Source organism: Porites lutea, chromosome 5 (assembly GCF_958299795.1).
Source record: "Porites lutea chromosome 5, jaPorLute2.1, whole genome shotgun sequence".
Taxonomy (NCBI): domain Eukaryota; kingdom Metazoa; phylum Cnidaria; class Anthozoa; order Scleractinia; family Poritidae; genus Porites; species Porites lutea.
In genome coordinates this window covers 40131279-40147313 of record NC_133205.1, presented here as the reverse complement: position 1 = coordinate 40147313, position 16035 = coordinate 40131279, and the positions used below count along the sequence as shown (strand labels likewise).

Sequence of the window (16035 nt, the reverse complement as noted above, 5' to 3'; positions counted from 1 at the left end):
ATTTGCACACTATAAAACGGAAAGGAAGCTCGGAAAGGAAAGTTTATAGATTTGCCTGGGGAGTGAAGTAACGGAGTACAAGACAACAAACGTCGAAATGTGGGATCAGCTCGATAAAATCGTGTAAAACTCATTGCTTCCGCGAATTCGTATCTTTTGAAGATGGCGGGGATGTTAGAAGAGCACAGAAAAATTCTCCAAAGACACCGTGCGGACCTCATTAAGGACTTGGATCCTTCAAAGCTGTTAAATGACCTGTCCGAATGTCTTGATGAAGAAGACAGGGAGACTGTCAAAGCTCACAGTACGAGAGGAGACCGTGCAGAAGAATTAATCGACATGATTCCAAGAAGAGGACCTACAGCTTTCCAGTGTTTTGTTGCTGCTTTGTACAAGAGACAGCGTCATCTGGCCATGCCTCTGATAGAAGAGTCAGGTATTGATATTTCGTCTTTTAAGAAAGGTAAGGACATTTTATTTTGAGTTTTATTCCCCATTCCAGAAACTATAAGGGGAAGGTTGTGACAATGTAACGACGACCCAGGGGAGGTTTTGTGTCCAGCGGTTTTAGTGGAAGCAAGTGAAGGTTTCTCAGTCGCATGGGCTCAAAATCCTCCCTTTGGCCAATCTTATTTTGTATTTGCCTAAATGGAATGGGCACAAGCTTTCATCACAATGATTTCTGGGATCGTGTTGGTACACAAGCATTACTTATGACTGGTTAATGGCCCGGGGGGGGGGGGGGGGGTACTGCCATATATGGGCTATATAGGTATGTGCCGCTGTGAAGGGTATGGTTTTCAAGCAGTTTACTCTAGGATAGGGTATATAAATCAGAGCGTTTGGCTCTAGAATAGGGTATCATTTTTCAGGAAACTGATCAGTTGGTTGAAGATTTTATCTAGACTAGGTACACAGCTACTCTAGGATAGGAGGATTTGGGGAGTTTACTCTAGTATAGGGTAGCAAAATTCAGCTGAACTAGCTCTGGTAAAGGTCAAGGGTTCCAGGCTCCCAGCGGCACATCCCCACCCAGAAATTCCTAAAGTATCCCCCCCCCCCCCCCCCCCGAGGTTAATGGTTGACTTGAATACTATCAACCCATCATAACTAACGTCAATCCCAAAAGTCATTGTGCCCAATGCTTGTACCCATTCCCCTTAAAGTTTCTAGAGTGCATCATGGAATGCCGCCAATTGAAACAATATTATTTGTAAGTGGAAATTGGTGAAACATTTGATTGTTTTGGAGACAATAGAAGAACAAAAGATACCAGAAAGATCAAGTTGTCCAGTCTTAAAGCTTGTAGCGTGACTTTATTCAGTTACAGCATTTGTCATAACTTTCGTGCATTGAAACTTTGGAATAAAAAGTGTGAAGCAAGGCTTAAAAAATCTTGTTAGTCAAAATAAACAGGGTGCCCAAAAAGGCAAGTATCTGAGAAATCAAAGGTGACGTTTTTGTCTCCAGCGAAATCAGCTGAATGAGGGGTAATTTGCTTATAGTGAAATTCGCCATGGTTGTAAACACAACGTTTCTTCAAAGTTTTTTCCTTCTGAAAGCATAAATTCACATGAAAGAATTGTGCTTTCATAAAAATTATATAAAATGAGATGAAGCAAATCAAAAAAGTTGTAAAAAAGCCAGGATATTTCATTTTCATGGAAAGGATAGGTTATTTGCACACTGACCAAAACAACTTCAAGCACAATTTGAAACCCTTGGACTTCATGTTTGTTTTTCTTGCATTCTATACATTTTACTGGCTTAAATCCTGAAATATTAATTTTTATAAAGTCAAAGTATTTTTTAAGTTGAGTTAATGCAGTTGCTAAAAGAAGAGAGTTGAACAAAAGCATCTCGCCATAAAGTTAAATTATTGTTATATCGTGGAAACAATAAGCTAACACTTCACTCAGAGAGTCAAAGGATGCGACATGCGTCAGCATCCTTTGTGAGCCTGCAAATGATCATGGGACCCACAATTTTATGGTCAGCACTTATCAGTATATTGTTTCACCTGTGAGTCGTTTCATAATGTCCTGTTCGCTGACGTCAAAATGTTTAGAGATCATCGTAGATTACTCAAATACAGAAAGTTTTACACAAGTTAAAATTTCAATGATCAGAAGTATCACATGATAAAATTCATGAAGCATTTCTGTGGCAATTCGGCCCTTTATTTGCCATAATTATTCAGTTAATTTTGTTTTTGAGGCGCGCTTTTGCTCGGCCATAGTACTGTAGTAGTAGTAGTAAACAAGGCGCCAAAGTCTGGCAGTCAGTCTTTATTAACTTTACTTTTGTGGTTGCAAACAGTCAAGATATTTAGGAAGCAAGGAAGATAAACTTCATGCAGGATGCTATTCTTCTTGAGTAAGAATTTTACTTTCCCAGGCATCACAAGGGAAGTTTTGTTCTTAGTCCATGAACTGACTAACAAGAAGTTAACGAAACCACATCTAAAACTTATAGTAAACGAATTAAGATATTAGCAAACAGGACACTAGTAAATGTCATCAATGTCAAAGACTTTGTAAAGGTTAAAAACATGCTGGAAAGAAACCTCTGCAAGCAGGGTATTCAAATGCGGGTTATACTTATTAGTCTTGACTAATGCTCTTTTGGTTTTGACAATATATGAATTTAGCTGATGCTGGAATGACAGATCAACACAAGCAGATACTCTTGAGCAATTTTGAGAATCTCCAACAGATGAACCTTAACAAAGTAGCAGAGCAGCTTCATTCATGTGGTTTACTAGATGACATTGATAAGCAAAATCTTTTATCTGATACAAGACAAGCATCACAGAGAATGGAAATGTTGTTGAGTGAGATTCTCCCCAGAAAGGGTCCTAAAGCTTTCAAAGATTTTGCTCGTGAACTGGAAAAAGTTCATCCAAAAATAGCCCGGAAATTACTGGAGGCTGCTGGAATGACAGGTACCATACACCATTATACATTGTATCATGTTCATCATATCATTTTCCTGTCCCATTTTGTACGTTGTGGTTCACTATTTCATTAATGATTCTCTTCTTATTTATTTAACAGTTAATGAATGAGGCTGAGTATCTTACGAAGAATTATGGAGATTCAGGAGGGTGTTATCCGTCAAGGCCGTAGGCCGAGGTGGATAACACCCTCCGAGATCTCCATAATTCTTCATATGATACAAAAGCCGAATTCAGTAACTGTTTTATTATTCATTCAAAATAATTCCTAGTTTAAAAACATAGCTATAACATGCTTACCTCCATCGATTCATCGATGTTCAGTTCATCTTCGATAGTGTACGTTTAGGTTTGTCCAGCGCTGCAAATATTCTCCAAATAGCAGATGTCGCCCTTCGAGTTGTCTTCTTGCTGTTCTTGCCATGTTTTTAGCTATTTTTTCGCCTAGTTCTTACTCTTGAAACGAGTGAAATGTCCGCCATTTTTTCAAGTTCACAACCAAAACAACTCAACCTCGTCCCCAGGTCTTCTCGGTTGACGGTACCTTAACCTGCGAAAACGCTGCATTTTTGACGTCATTTCCTCGTTAAAGTCAAATTTCTTCCAAATTTGGTCATCAGTGACTGGTTATGGTGAATTAAACGTGTGCTTTTAGCCAATCAGAATCAGGGAAATATTTTGAATGAATAATAATGACATTTATTTTGGGTATGGATATGTGTGATTAATAATTTTGAGATGAACAAAACAAGATAAGAATAAGGGAGTGCAAAACTTTTAACTACAAAAATAGCGATGAATACACTGTAAGGAAACAAAATATAGAATGTACATACCTTGAATGGCAGCTAAATAAAGCATTAATCATGACAGATAAGAACAATACATACTATTTCTTTCACTTAATACGTAATATGAAAAGTCATGCCTTTGTTTTATTAAGCACTATTTCTATTATACTATTATACTATTTATACTATTATACTATTTCTTTCACTTGATACTTAATATAAAAAGTTATGCCTTTGCTTTATTAAGCAAACTGAATATTAAACCAGTGAAACTCTGATGTATTAATTTGGTTAGGAAAATGTTTAAAAATGGTTCATACTAATTGATAGCTGAGCACATTTACACTTTGCCTTGATTTGAAGTCTATGTAAGAAGTGTTAGAACTCCTTCCATAAGTGTCTCAGTGTTTTGTCAAAATTGGTTAGTAAACACATGCTTGGAGTATAGCTTACATGTAGTAACCAAGCAGTTGAGCAGAGAATCGTAGTCTCCCAATGAAAGTGTAAGATCTATCTGATATAAAAACTTTCATGTAGACAATGAACTTCAAAGTGAACATGATCCTTGCAGTTGAATGAACAACCTAAGTGGTTGAAAAAGAACCTGCAAAAATCCAGGCTTGACTGGGAATCAAACCCTAACTTTTGCGATGACTAGATGCAATGCTCTATCCATTATTAAAGCTAATCACACTAACTCAGTGGAGAGGAGGCCATTGTGAATTCCTAATATACCTGTTGGTGGAAATGACATGAATGGAAATATATGAAATGACTTATTTTTTGAGCTGTGAGTAAAGATTTGAAAATGAACATGATCCTTGCAGTTGAATGAACAACCTTAGTGGTTAAAAAAGAACCTGATAAAATCCAGGCTTGACCGGGAATCAAACCCTAACTTTTGCGAGGACTAGATGCAATGCTCTATCCATTAAGCCAACCATTTCCACCATTGGGTATATTATAAACTCACCATGGCCTACTCTATAGTTGGCTTGTTTATATTAATGAATCAAGCGCTGTGTCTGGTCATCAAAAAGGTCAGGTTTCATTCCCAGTCAAGCTTTTCAGGTTACTTCATACTGGTCTTGTCCAATACTCCAATACATTTATGCATGGCTCTGTTAAATGTCTCATTGTTTTGTTTTGTTTTGTTTTGTTCTTTTTCAGTTGTTATGTTTTTGTACAGTATTGTATTATGAAGGCAATACAATATACAGTTGTACAATGCCATGTATAAATTTGTTGGAGTATTGGACAACCCTCATTGCTTTTCAACCTCTTAGGTTGTTTATTCAACTGTGGAGATCTTTTTCCACTTCCATATAATTAAATTTATCTCCTGTTCAAAATATGAGTCATTTCATATATTTCCATTCATTATGAACTGCCTTTGGATTACAGACACTGACTGTAATGCATGAACAACATGTGAAATGTTTGTCTCATAAAGTTCTTGCTCCATGCAAAAGCTCCCCTCCAAAGAGGAAATGAGGGTGGCAGGGGACATTTTGCATAGAGCCCTAAGATATTTTTCTTAATACCGTACTTCTAATGAATGAGTGTACTCATACTTTTACTGGGGTAGGTTCCTTCCTGGTTTTGAGAGAGCCCACACCTCCGCCTATACAAGACACTGGTCACTTTACATTAGACTCCCTAGTACAAGATATTTTGGAAGATAAGCCTGAAGTCCTTAAAGAGTTCTGCCAGTCCATGGATGAAGAAAATTTGTTTGGAAATGGATGGAAGGGGTTTGTCAAAATTCAAATGTGAAATCATATTCACCACTTCGACATTTCACATAATGCACCTTATTCCCCTCCCCACCCCTTCCCCCCCCCCCCCTAAAGAAAGAAAATTTGCATAACCTTTGTTTGTCCTTTTTCCTGTGTATTGCAGCCATGCCATGAGAAAGTGAAAACAATGCCTATGCAAAATTTTGGGGGGGGGGGGCGCAAATAAGGTGCATTTTGAGAAATGTGGAAGTCGCATATTTATCATGCTGCTTTAGGCCATTTGAGTTTGAAATGACACAAGTTGAAGACGTGCAACCTTGTTGACATTGTTTAACTCTTTAGTCTTGTTTACGGTCTTGAGTATTGTAAATTCTTGACAAACTGCATCCTTGAAAATATTTCTTTGACCTTGAAAAGAGTTAACTATTTTTCCTGGCCACTTTCTGGGATAATATTAAAACTTTATGTGTCAAATTCCTGTATGTTTTTAAATTAGTATAAAAAAGTCCCGTCTTTACTCGATTAAACGACACCAAAGTTTTGCCAGTGAACGCCGCCCTTGAATAAAGACCACTTCCAAACAGAAGAGTGCGGCATTTATTTAAGGATTATAAGAAAAATAGTTTTTTCTTTTTTTTAAGCGAATTAATTGTAAATAGGATTTTAATAGTTTTTTTAATAAAATTGTCTATTATTTTTGCAAAAAAAAAACCTCACTACAATTTAGTGATCTACACCATCCAGACAACAACGATGCAATCTCGTCAAAGAAAGGACAACAGCGTTTCTGTGCAAATATCCCATAAGCTTTGTTTATTAAGGACAATACACTCCATTCCACTCTATAACGATATCATAGGCAGTGAAAAGGTACCTCAACTACCAACTAAAGCTACTTTGCAGTTAAGCACTCGTGTTATTTTCCTTTCTTAGACTTTACCAAGAGCTTGACCTCCCAGCTGGCAAGGAAACCAAAATGGAAGGAAGTGCTGAAGGGCCAACATCAAACTGCATAAGAGGTTGGGTCTCGATCAAGGGACGCAGTGCGACAGTTCAAGCTCTTCTAGCTGCTGTTAATCGAGCTGAGCGTAAAGATTGTACATATATTCTTGAGAAAAGCCTTGGCTGCCAGTTGGACTACACTGATGCTGGTGTTAAAGAAGTTACAGGGAAAATGGCATCATTAAGTAAGTAAGGCCGGCCTTCCCATCGACTAAAATATGATCCACTGCCAGAACACAGTAACCTGCGATCAGGCTTTCTTTTTCGGGGAAAGAGTGAACATCGGCGGACGGAAAAAGCGGGGAAAAAGAACTTTTGCCCTCGCCTCCCAAACAAGAAGGGAAGAAGGAGCGCCTGATCGCAGGTTAAGAACATACATGTGGTAACCACTCATCGATATTTGAGAGTCACCGATTTTCTATGCATTGTACATATGATTTGCTAAAAAAGTCCATTTGTCACTCTCGGTTTATTTGTACAACTGCTGCTTGTCATTCTCCTGTACCTTTTTTCACGTGGTTCCTTTATTTGTTTAGATCCCAGTGAAAAGAAGAAAGTCGAATTCTTTGGTGATCTAGATGAAACCCAAGCTTCTGAAATTGTCAGTCGTCTGAGGGCGCAAGAACCGGATACCTTAGAGCTCTTACAACAGCAACTTACCCAAGATATTGGAATCAATAAAATGGTTTCTACAGCAGAACTTGTGCGAGAAAGTAAAGAGTACCGCATCCGCAAGTTTCTTGACTCACTATCGAGCGAAGGACGCAGAGTTACTGCAATTACAATTTTTAGGGAGGTGTTATCAACTTATGAAGGACTGACTGGTAAGCGGGTGCAAGAAGTGTAACGTGTAGTTGATTCTCTATTTTCCTATCCCCAGGCTCTTTGAAGTGACGGGGCAAGAAAGAACGGGGCGCGCGAGGGGGACACGCGAGGGGAGAGGTCGCGTGTCTCCCTCGCGCGCCCATTTCCCATGCGCATTTGAAAACAATAAGTATAACGTATGCTAGACAACAAATAGGTGAGAAACAGTGGACTGTAAGATAAAACAGGAATCGCGGGCAATGTTTTTGTCCGCAGTGAGAATGGAATTTACTACCTCCGGATGAGTTCTTTCAGTATTCAAGCGGATTGAGCTACGCGGCCTATCGGCAAAAGCTCGTGAAAATAACTTGTGAGAGTACAGAGGCTCACGGATTTAATAGTTTTATAAGTATTTTATTTATTTATTTTTTGGGGGGGAGCGCAAACAGAGTGTATTATGGAGAATTGGAAAAAAGAGAATCTAACATGTTGTTTAAAACACATTTCACTTCAGAATTTCACTGCCTTCTTCTAAGTGATACCCGTAGGCGTATAACGTGAAAGACGTCAAAATACAATCAAAACTCAACACTTCAGCATTGTTTTTGTAGATGCAGACTAAAATTTCCTCACAAAGTTTGCAATTATTCTGTTTACAGGTCCTTTGTTGCCACCAAAGAAATATATCAGAGACGTTGGTTACTCTGTCCGAAGAAATCTCACCAGGGAATTGTGTGGTATGTTTAACCTCAATACGCGATTTGATTGACAGTTACGTATTGGCTCAGTTCTTACATAAATTGAAGCCGAAGCCTTGATAATTTTCGCTACCGTGCGAAAAAACCGAATCCAATGATAAAGAGCTTTAGAATCACTTTTATGGCAAATGGCAAACCTCAGATTCATTTTGACAGTTTTACAAATGGGAAATGAGAAGATGGAACAAAGAGCTTCAGAGAACTGGGTGTTAAGAATAAAGTTGCGGGACATGAGACTGCAGTGATATAATAGTGAACTAAAGAGTACAATTTTTTTTTTTAAACTTTTCAAACTTTTATTAAATACTCCACAGCGTTACAATACTAACGTTACATGGCATTGCATGATATTACATTACAATAAATTACAAATACATTACATTACATTACACTGTGGAGAAAGAGTACAAAAAGCTTTGACGGTAAACGTTTCGTTCTTTGCAAAATCGGCTGCTGAAAGAAGCAAGACAGACATTCATCATAAAACCAAAATAATTTTTTTCGACAGGGAAAAAAATGTTTTTCCGTCGACGCCTTCCTGAGCCTCTGCGGTTAAAACTATAGTTAAAAGACAAAAAGAAGAAAGAAAATAAGGCAAAAGTACTGTTCGTACCACTTGAAAGGAGCTTAAACAATCAATCGCTGGCTACGGCACTCCACACCGGCTTTCCAATTTGAGGTTTTGTAGAGGAGTTTTCCTGGAGTTGAATTTTAGGTAGCATATCAAAGTTTAAAAATAAACAGATAAAATTGTCGTCGACTCGAGTGTTTACGTCCTTCAAAAACCGCCGATGAAAACGTTGCTGTGAAATAGATTTTGCGTCCTTCGAGTCAAACTTTTTTTCCATCATTCCGGCCAAGTCACCCAGTTACTTGAAAGTTGAAAGTTTGGAGCCGGAGAGAGGTTTGGGTCCGAGGCATTTGTTGCCTTGCACTCACCTTTGTCGTGATCAACTTAAACAAAGTTAAAGTTTGGTCATTTTACGTCGCAGATGTGCAGAAACGGCAAATAAAAGTAAAAGTTTGCTCAAAAAGAGGTTTTCTGTAAAAGATCGAGGATCGAATGAAACACTAGGCAGGATTAAAGCGGATTTGTAGATGTATCCGATAGGTACATTTGATTCGGGTTGAGGTAAACGCTTTTCAAACTGACGAAAGTAGTGTCCGGGTCAGCGCGGTCCCACAGCTGACTGTGTCCCTTTAACAGATCTAGAAAGGCGTTATGCACTTGCAGGGTTGTTGTGTTGTTCTATTCTGTTTTAGACGCTCCAGTTGCCATCGTCGTCGTTTCGTAAGGTCGTTATTATTATTACGTCATGTATGGCAACTGTGTGCATTTTTCAGATGAATTTCCCAAACCTACGATCTGACGTCCGACAAAATTTGGATTCCCCTCCCCTCGCCTTCCTTCTGTGTAAACCTATATGGTTAAACATTTGTTTAGTTTTTTTGTTAAAGCTCGCCAGCAAGTAAGCTAAATCCCTACTTTCTTACTTTCTTTCAGGAGATGATAGCTGGAAAATCTTAGCTGAAAAACTAGGAATGGACAACTCCTCAATCAAATTTCTTCAAGGGCGAAAAGAAAATCCGGCGGACGAAGTGCTGAGGTTTTGGGAGGTTAAAGCCGGCAGCACTGTGGGCGCCCTATATAATATTCTAGTTGAACTCGGGTACCCATTAATAGCAGATATTTTATAAGTGTTAAAATCGCGTCATCGAAAACATGCCCCGCTTTACTACATGCCTATTTGCGATTTTCGCGAAAATTTCTGGTAATAAGGCAGTAACGGTATAGAACGTTTTTAGATGACGTCACGGTGACTACAGTGAAACCACGATATAACGAACTTCTATATAACGACGTCCTCTGTAAAACGAACGATTTTGTTTACCCCAGTAATAGTACAATATATAGCAACGAACCTCGATAAAACGAAACCTCTTTATAGCGAACAAATTTTGTCAGTCCCTTGGCACTGACTTCGTTATATCTAGGTTCCCCGGTATATGGATCGTTTTTCTCACGTGGTTAGCAGCTATGCAAATGGTAGTTTTTACTTGAGAAAAGAGTTTTTAAAATCCCCGCACGATCTTTCTTTGCACCAACCATTTTATTGTGTTGTACACCAATATGGCCGCCGTGACGTCTTGTGAAAATGATGCCCACGTGACTGAAAACATTCTTTTGTTTGAGGCTTGATCAGTGTTGAAGGCATTGCATTATGGGACTGTTTTGGGAGAAGGTTTTTGACCACGATACCTGTGCAACCCCAAGGCTAACCCCAAAATAAGCAAGAAAGAGGCTGTTTACAACGCGGGAGGAAGATCCTAGAGGGCGGATCATTTTAGCGCCATATGTTTTTTGTATTCAGTTGGCATGCAAAAAAGCAAAGTAAAGGAAGCAAAATGGTCCTAAGGGCATGATGGCTAGAATTTCTGCAGTGTAAGCCCAACGAGAAATTGTTCCGCCTTATAGGCCTTTCCTTGTGCTAGGATCTTTTTCCCTCAATGTAAACAGCCCCAAAGAAGTAATAGCGGAGCGTCCTGAAACAACTCCACTGTTCATATTGCAATTCGGCTCAACACCCTACCTTGTTTGGTGCTCGACTTCAAAGTAGCCAAGCTATTTTCTATGAAAAGAGGTCAGTCGCTCGTTATGGCGGTGTTAAACTGTGCAGTTTTCCTGCTATTTTTATCGCAACTAGTTATTATGCTTTCTCTAGGTGTGTGAGAAGAGGAACTTGCGTGCCAATAGTAGAAAGAACGCCTCTAGTGTGAAGCAGACTCAACGGTGTTGCGTGATGTTCGACCAACATGTTGGATTCGGTTCTCTATATGAGTTATCAGAAATCCAAACTATTTTAAAATCCTTTCTATAAATTATGGACACACGTCATTAAGACTTCGTCGGAGATTCTTCTCCTTTTTAGTCATTCGTCCACAATTAAACGGCGTTTTCGGGCAGACAGAACGTACGTTTTCGCAAACGGTCTCCAGATTGTTTTTTGTTTTTTTTTTAAAAAAAAAAAAGGCTTATCACTTTCGTATGGGCGGACGAAAAAGGTTTTTTTCCAAAACGATAATGTCATTCATTATCCAGCGCTTGCCCTGTATAAGGGATGCTATCATATTTTCATCGTTTTAGCTTTTTCGTGTGGACGGGCAAAAAACGATTCGGGTACGCTACGTTTAGATACGCGTTTTTTCCAAAAAGGGAAAAAAATCTCCGTTTTCAAAAATATCCGGATACTTGTAAACGACGCGTTAATGCTTACTTCTACGTTTAGAGACGCAGTCCTATGATGTTACCATTCAAATGATGAATTCCGAGTACTTTTTCAGTGAAGTCCTATGATGTGACAGTTTCCTGTGAAAGCTCTTTAGCAGTAATTTGTGCTATTCGTTTAAAGTAGTTTTTCTCAAAGTTTACTTTGATTGTAGGTGCTTTTGAATAAAAGGGTAAGTTTGGTCCGAAAAGAGAAGTTAGCGACTTCTAGCAGTCGCAAAACTTTTCTCCTGATTGACTTTATCAGAGCCGAGTTGATTTAAACTAAGCACGTTTTTTAGTACATGTGTTACAAAATATGAGTATTTCTTTGCTTTATATTAGATAGAGCCTATTAAATTCTAGTGAAGCGTTGATCTTGCTGCAAGGATGGCTTCTAAAATAATTGTAATCATGACGAAACTTTATTTAGGGACTATAGTGATGTGTAACAAATTCGCAAAGCGAAAAAGGATAATTCCTAAGGTGTACAGATACTTCTGTGAGTCAATCGTGTGTCAGTTCCCTCTCGTTACTAGTATAATTACCAACTATTAAAGTCAGTTCAAATTTTTTTACCTTGTCACTATTTTACTGCAAGAAAGAAAATTGAAACTGGAGTCTTCAGCACGAAATGAAAGGAATGGTATCGTATAGAATGCATCTTTAAGCGACGCCCGCTTTCAAGTTTCCCGATTGACCTTGAGCTGCTTTACACGCAGACGGCTGGGCAACAGTAACACTACTACCCCCTCCTCAGGCGCTTCGTTTTTCGCAAAGAAGCGTGAGTGATATGTAAGTGACTAGAGACAAAGCGCAAGGGACCATGGGAAAGAGAAAAATGAGAGACTAAAGCGTCGTCTCGCCCGTTTTCTTCCTCCCGCCTTCCTTTGCGCGCAAATCTTCAAAGGAAGATGTTTACTTTTACTTGAATTTGAGCTGTGCGCGTGCAACGTTCGTCTGTGACGCAGTTAGTGTTCGTTTCAGCTGTGACATAACTCTAAAAAAACTGAGACAACTTCCAAATCTGTTTATATTTGACTGGATAGTCTAAACGGACCCATATTTATACTTTGCAATTAGATTATTCTCTTGGTAGACGGCAAACAACTATAAAGAAGTGTATACAGGTAAGAGAAAGGTTTAATTTCACGCAGAAAAAAGTACAGTGAAAAGAGTTGTAAGGGACTGCACACACAAAGCAGTTAAAACCTCACAAGATTTTGTTTTTTTATGGGGTTTTTTCTCACTGTTCTGTGTCATGGAGGACCTTTATTATTTTGTTTTATGTTTTCCCATTCTTTTTTCTAGTGCTTTTTCGCCATGATTAGGATTGAGAACATCGAATCTTTGTTTCTACAGCTGGGGTCCAAACTCAGAGAGATGTGGAACAAACTCGAGACCAACCTGAAACATTGGCCAGGATTTCATTTGCTCTTACAAAGCAAAGAATTTATGCAAAACCATCCTCTAATCTCTCTTTTCTTGGTTATTTGTACATTCCTCGGATCTTTTCCTTTCATAGTCTTTGTAGCCTTTGTTTCGAGCTCGTTCATGCTGGTCTTGCTGAGTGCGATAACAGTATTTGGAGGAACATTTTGTGTAGCTTTTATCTGCTTCCTTGTTTTTCTCTTCCCGATAATGACCTTTGGAGTAGGAGTGGCAGTATTTTTGTACTTCACATACTGTCTTGTGGCAACTGTTTTACTAATTGTGAAGATCCTGCTTAGTATAGTTCAGTCGTCTGGATTCAAGAGAAAACTTCGTCGACACGTGTCAGAATTGGGGTCTTCCACGCTAATGCACGATTCCCTGTAGACTGTAGCATATTGCTTTTATCCCTGCAGATAAATCAGTTGTTATAAGAGTTTTATCACTTACGATAAAAAAAAGCATTGTATATAAAATCTTGAAATTTGTTTACGTATTTCTGAATCCCTTTAGATACTTTTGACAGTATATTTATTTGTTTTGGCACTTTTTTAAATTAAAAGCTGTGAAAATCCGTCTTTAAACATGTTTAAAACGTGTTTAGTCTGAAAACTGGTGTTTCGTCGCAACCAAGAGCCAGAGGTTCTGAAGTTTAGCAGACAAACTCTATGTGCATCACGCACAAGTTAAGTCCCGTTCGCGATCAGCACAGCAATCTCGCTTCAGGCGCTGATCCACACCCGTTTCCACAGGTTTTAAGGAAATCGGTCAGATTTTTCATAATTAAATAAATTTTTAATAACAATTAAAGACTTTCCAAGTTGAAATCGAGAGATGAAATAATCCGCCGATTTGCAAGGCTTCATCCAAGGAGAATGAAACTGCCCAAAGGCTGGCTGAATGGCGTAGAAATCTCAAGGTAGAGCATGCCCCCGGACCCCCTATAAGCTTGCGCCTTCGGCGCTCGTCTAGGAAATCGGTCAGTATTTCTCCTAGATCAGCACCTGCGCTTTGACGCAGAAGGCCGGATTCTAGACCGTGAAATGTCCACGCGATACATTGTTATGACGTTTACCGTTAGTAAAAGTTGTGAAAACACTAGAGAATCTTGGCTAGCCTGTGACTGGCGTTTTGTTAGGCGGTGAAGTGACTCATCAGAAATTTCAAAACTTTATTTCTTGACACTAATTACTCTTCTTCTTCGTCCTCGGTTTTTTGCAGTTTATTTCTTTATCATTCTGATGTTCGAAAGTACGCTTATTTTCATTTTTTCTTTCAACTTCTACACGCCTTCCTATAACTTTATACTTTCCTTACCTCTCTCTCGCAATGCGACGGCCAACCCTTCCCCCCCCCCCCCCCCCCCTCTTCCCATGGCCACCTCCTCTTCTACCTAGGAGCGCTCACATACAGTATATACAGTTTTGTCTTCTTCCGGAAGACATACATTATTTGATCTATATCTTCCAAACAGACTGAATGCAAACTTTAAACTATTGAGGAGATTTATGTATAACGGTCCGTGAACGCGCGTGACGAGGCCCTTTATGCTTTATTGGCAATATAAATTCATAAGCTGCTTAAAAGTGTGCTCTTGCCCCGGGCTCTTGCTCCCAGAAAGAGTGGAGCCGAAAACGCGGGTTCACTTTCCCCTCTATGCTCAAGGAACCACAACCGCTCAACTGTGAAGCCACTTCCTGTTTTTCTGATCGCTTGGTGATTCTAAATGAAGATAGAATACTTTTAGACAAGCAAGACAGATTTTAAAGAAAATCCAAAAAAGGTTTCTGACTGCCTTTTTCAGACTCTTCTATTCTCGGCTGCGGGCATAGCCATTTCGAAAAGCAAGTCACATTAGGAGCCATTACAGGCTCCTGTCCTGGTTACACAGTAAATCAGTTATTGGTTCGCAAAAGTATGAAAATACATATACAATAATGCTGTTAGTAAATTATTCTCACGGTTCAGTCCTAGTTTCTCTAAAAAGATCGTTAAGGGCGCCCACATCAAAATAAAAACAGCGGGAGATTTATTGACCTCCACCGAGAGGAAGCCGGTTGGGCTCCCGGCGTCGCACAGATAGTTGCGTACGTGGCGTAGGCTATTAGGCCAAGGGTAAGAGAGTGAAAAAATATTGCTTTTTTATCGCGCTCGCTCTCGCTTACACGGTCCTTTAACTAATCGAAAAAATGAAAAGGACTTCCGGGAAACAGACTATCAATATATAGAGCAGAGGAGGAAATAACCTTCATGATTAGGGAAAGGTGGAATGTCAACTTTGTTACAGTGGACTTGTCATGCGACCGTCAGACTATCCAAAGGACGAAGGGGCAGTCCCTAGCTAAAATTAAAAAAAATCCTTTTTACCGCTTAGTTTCCATCTAATTTTACGAACTACCGGAAAGTACTGAGTAAGTACTAAGTACTTCAGTGAAGCCGGATATATAAATTGTTAATTAATGCATGATGCGTTATGTTTTTGTCTGTGGTCGATTTTCTTTCCTTTCATTCAGCAATAAAGTATAGACCTTGTCACGGTTTTCGACACTATCTTGACGAGTAGGCAAACGTGTGAGAAATTACAGTGTTTGTATGAGAATCTAATGTCGAATAATTTCCGTAAAACGGTTTTTCTGAAAAAAATATTAATTTTAAACTAAAGCCACGGAGCAAAGGATTGCACTAAGAAATTTTGGGGGCGTACCTATGCTTAAATTTCTCCAGAGGCTTGCTTAAGATTTTCCAAGTATGTAATTTGTCTGTAATTTTCCCAGGACTCAGTCTTATGAGACCGTGAATGTGTAGAAAATTTTGAAAAGTGTTTCTAAGGTCTTCTAGCGCATGTAACGCCCTCAATTTTTTTCAGTAGAATCCTTAGGAGTGAAGCTTTAGCTTACAATTGATATTTTTTTCAGAACAGCCGTTCTACGGGAATTATTCGACATTGATTCTCATACAAACACTGTAATTTCTCACGCGTTTGCCTACTCACTCGTCAAGGGCGTCGAAAACCGTGACAAGGTCTGTTGCCGTCGCCTTAGGTTTTGAGACTACTTAACGAAGTGGAAATATAGAATTGTCCAATTCATAGACACCCTACTTTAATATAAACCTATTAGTACCCTCGTATTATGTGTTAGCCATCTCTTTAACACTTCCTGACCTTCCTCGATCTCCTTTTAGACACGCACATGTTTGATTGAAATAGAGACATGAACCTACTTGTATGCCTTCACGTCATTTATCACTTTTACACTTCCTCGGTGAGTTCTATTTTAAAAACTGGACT

The 16035-nt window shown here is 39.0% G+C and overlaps 1 protein-coding gene across 1 annotated transcript; it reads left to right on the top strand.

The window, feature by feature from the left end:
* The first annotated feature begins 36 nt into the window (after window positions 1-36).
* LOC140937549 (uncharacterized) lies at window positions 37-11889 on the top strand. The gene is made up of 7 exons (XM_073387110.1): window positions 37-463; window positions 2651-2944; window positions 5336-5501; window positions 6420-6673; window positions 7025-7312; window positions 7952-8029; window positions 9555-11889. Exons 1-7 carry the CDS (start codon window positions 163-165, stop codon window positions 9746-9748), a joined length of 1575 nt encoding a protein of 524 aa, XP_073243211.1. The 5' UTR covers window positions 37-162; the 3' UTR covers window positions 9749-11889.
* Window positions 11890-16035: the final 4146 nt, after the last annotated feature.

Bases quoted from the DNA above. Each gene is read 5' to 3' on its own strand.
- LOC140937549 (XM_073387110.1), top strand. From the start codon at position 163: ATGGCGGGGATGTTAGAAGAGCACAGAAAAATTCTCCAAAGACACCGT. The intron at 2,945-5,335 runs GTACCATACACC...TTACTGGGGTAG, and splicing joins GGAGGCTGCTGGAATGACAG to GTTCCTTCCTGGTTTTGAGA. The intron at 6,674-7,024 runs GTAAGTAAGGCC...TTATTTGTTTAG, and splicing joins AGGGAAAATGGCATCATTAA to ATCCCAGTGAAAAGAAGAAA.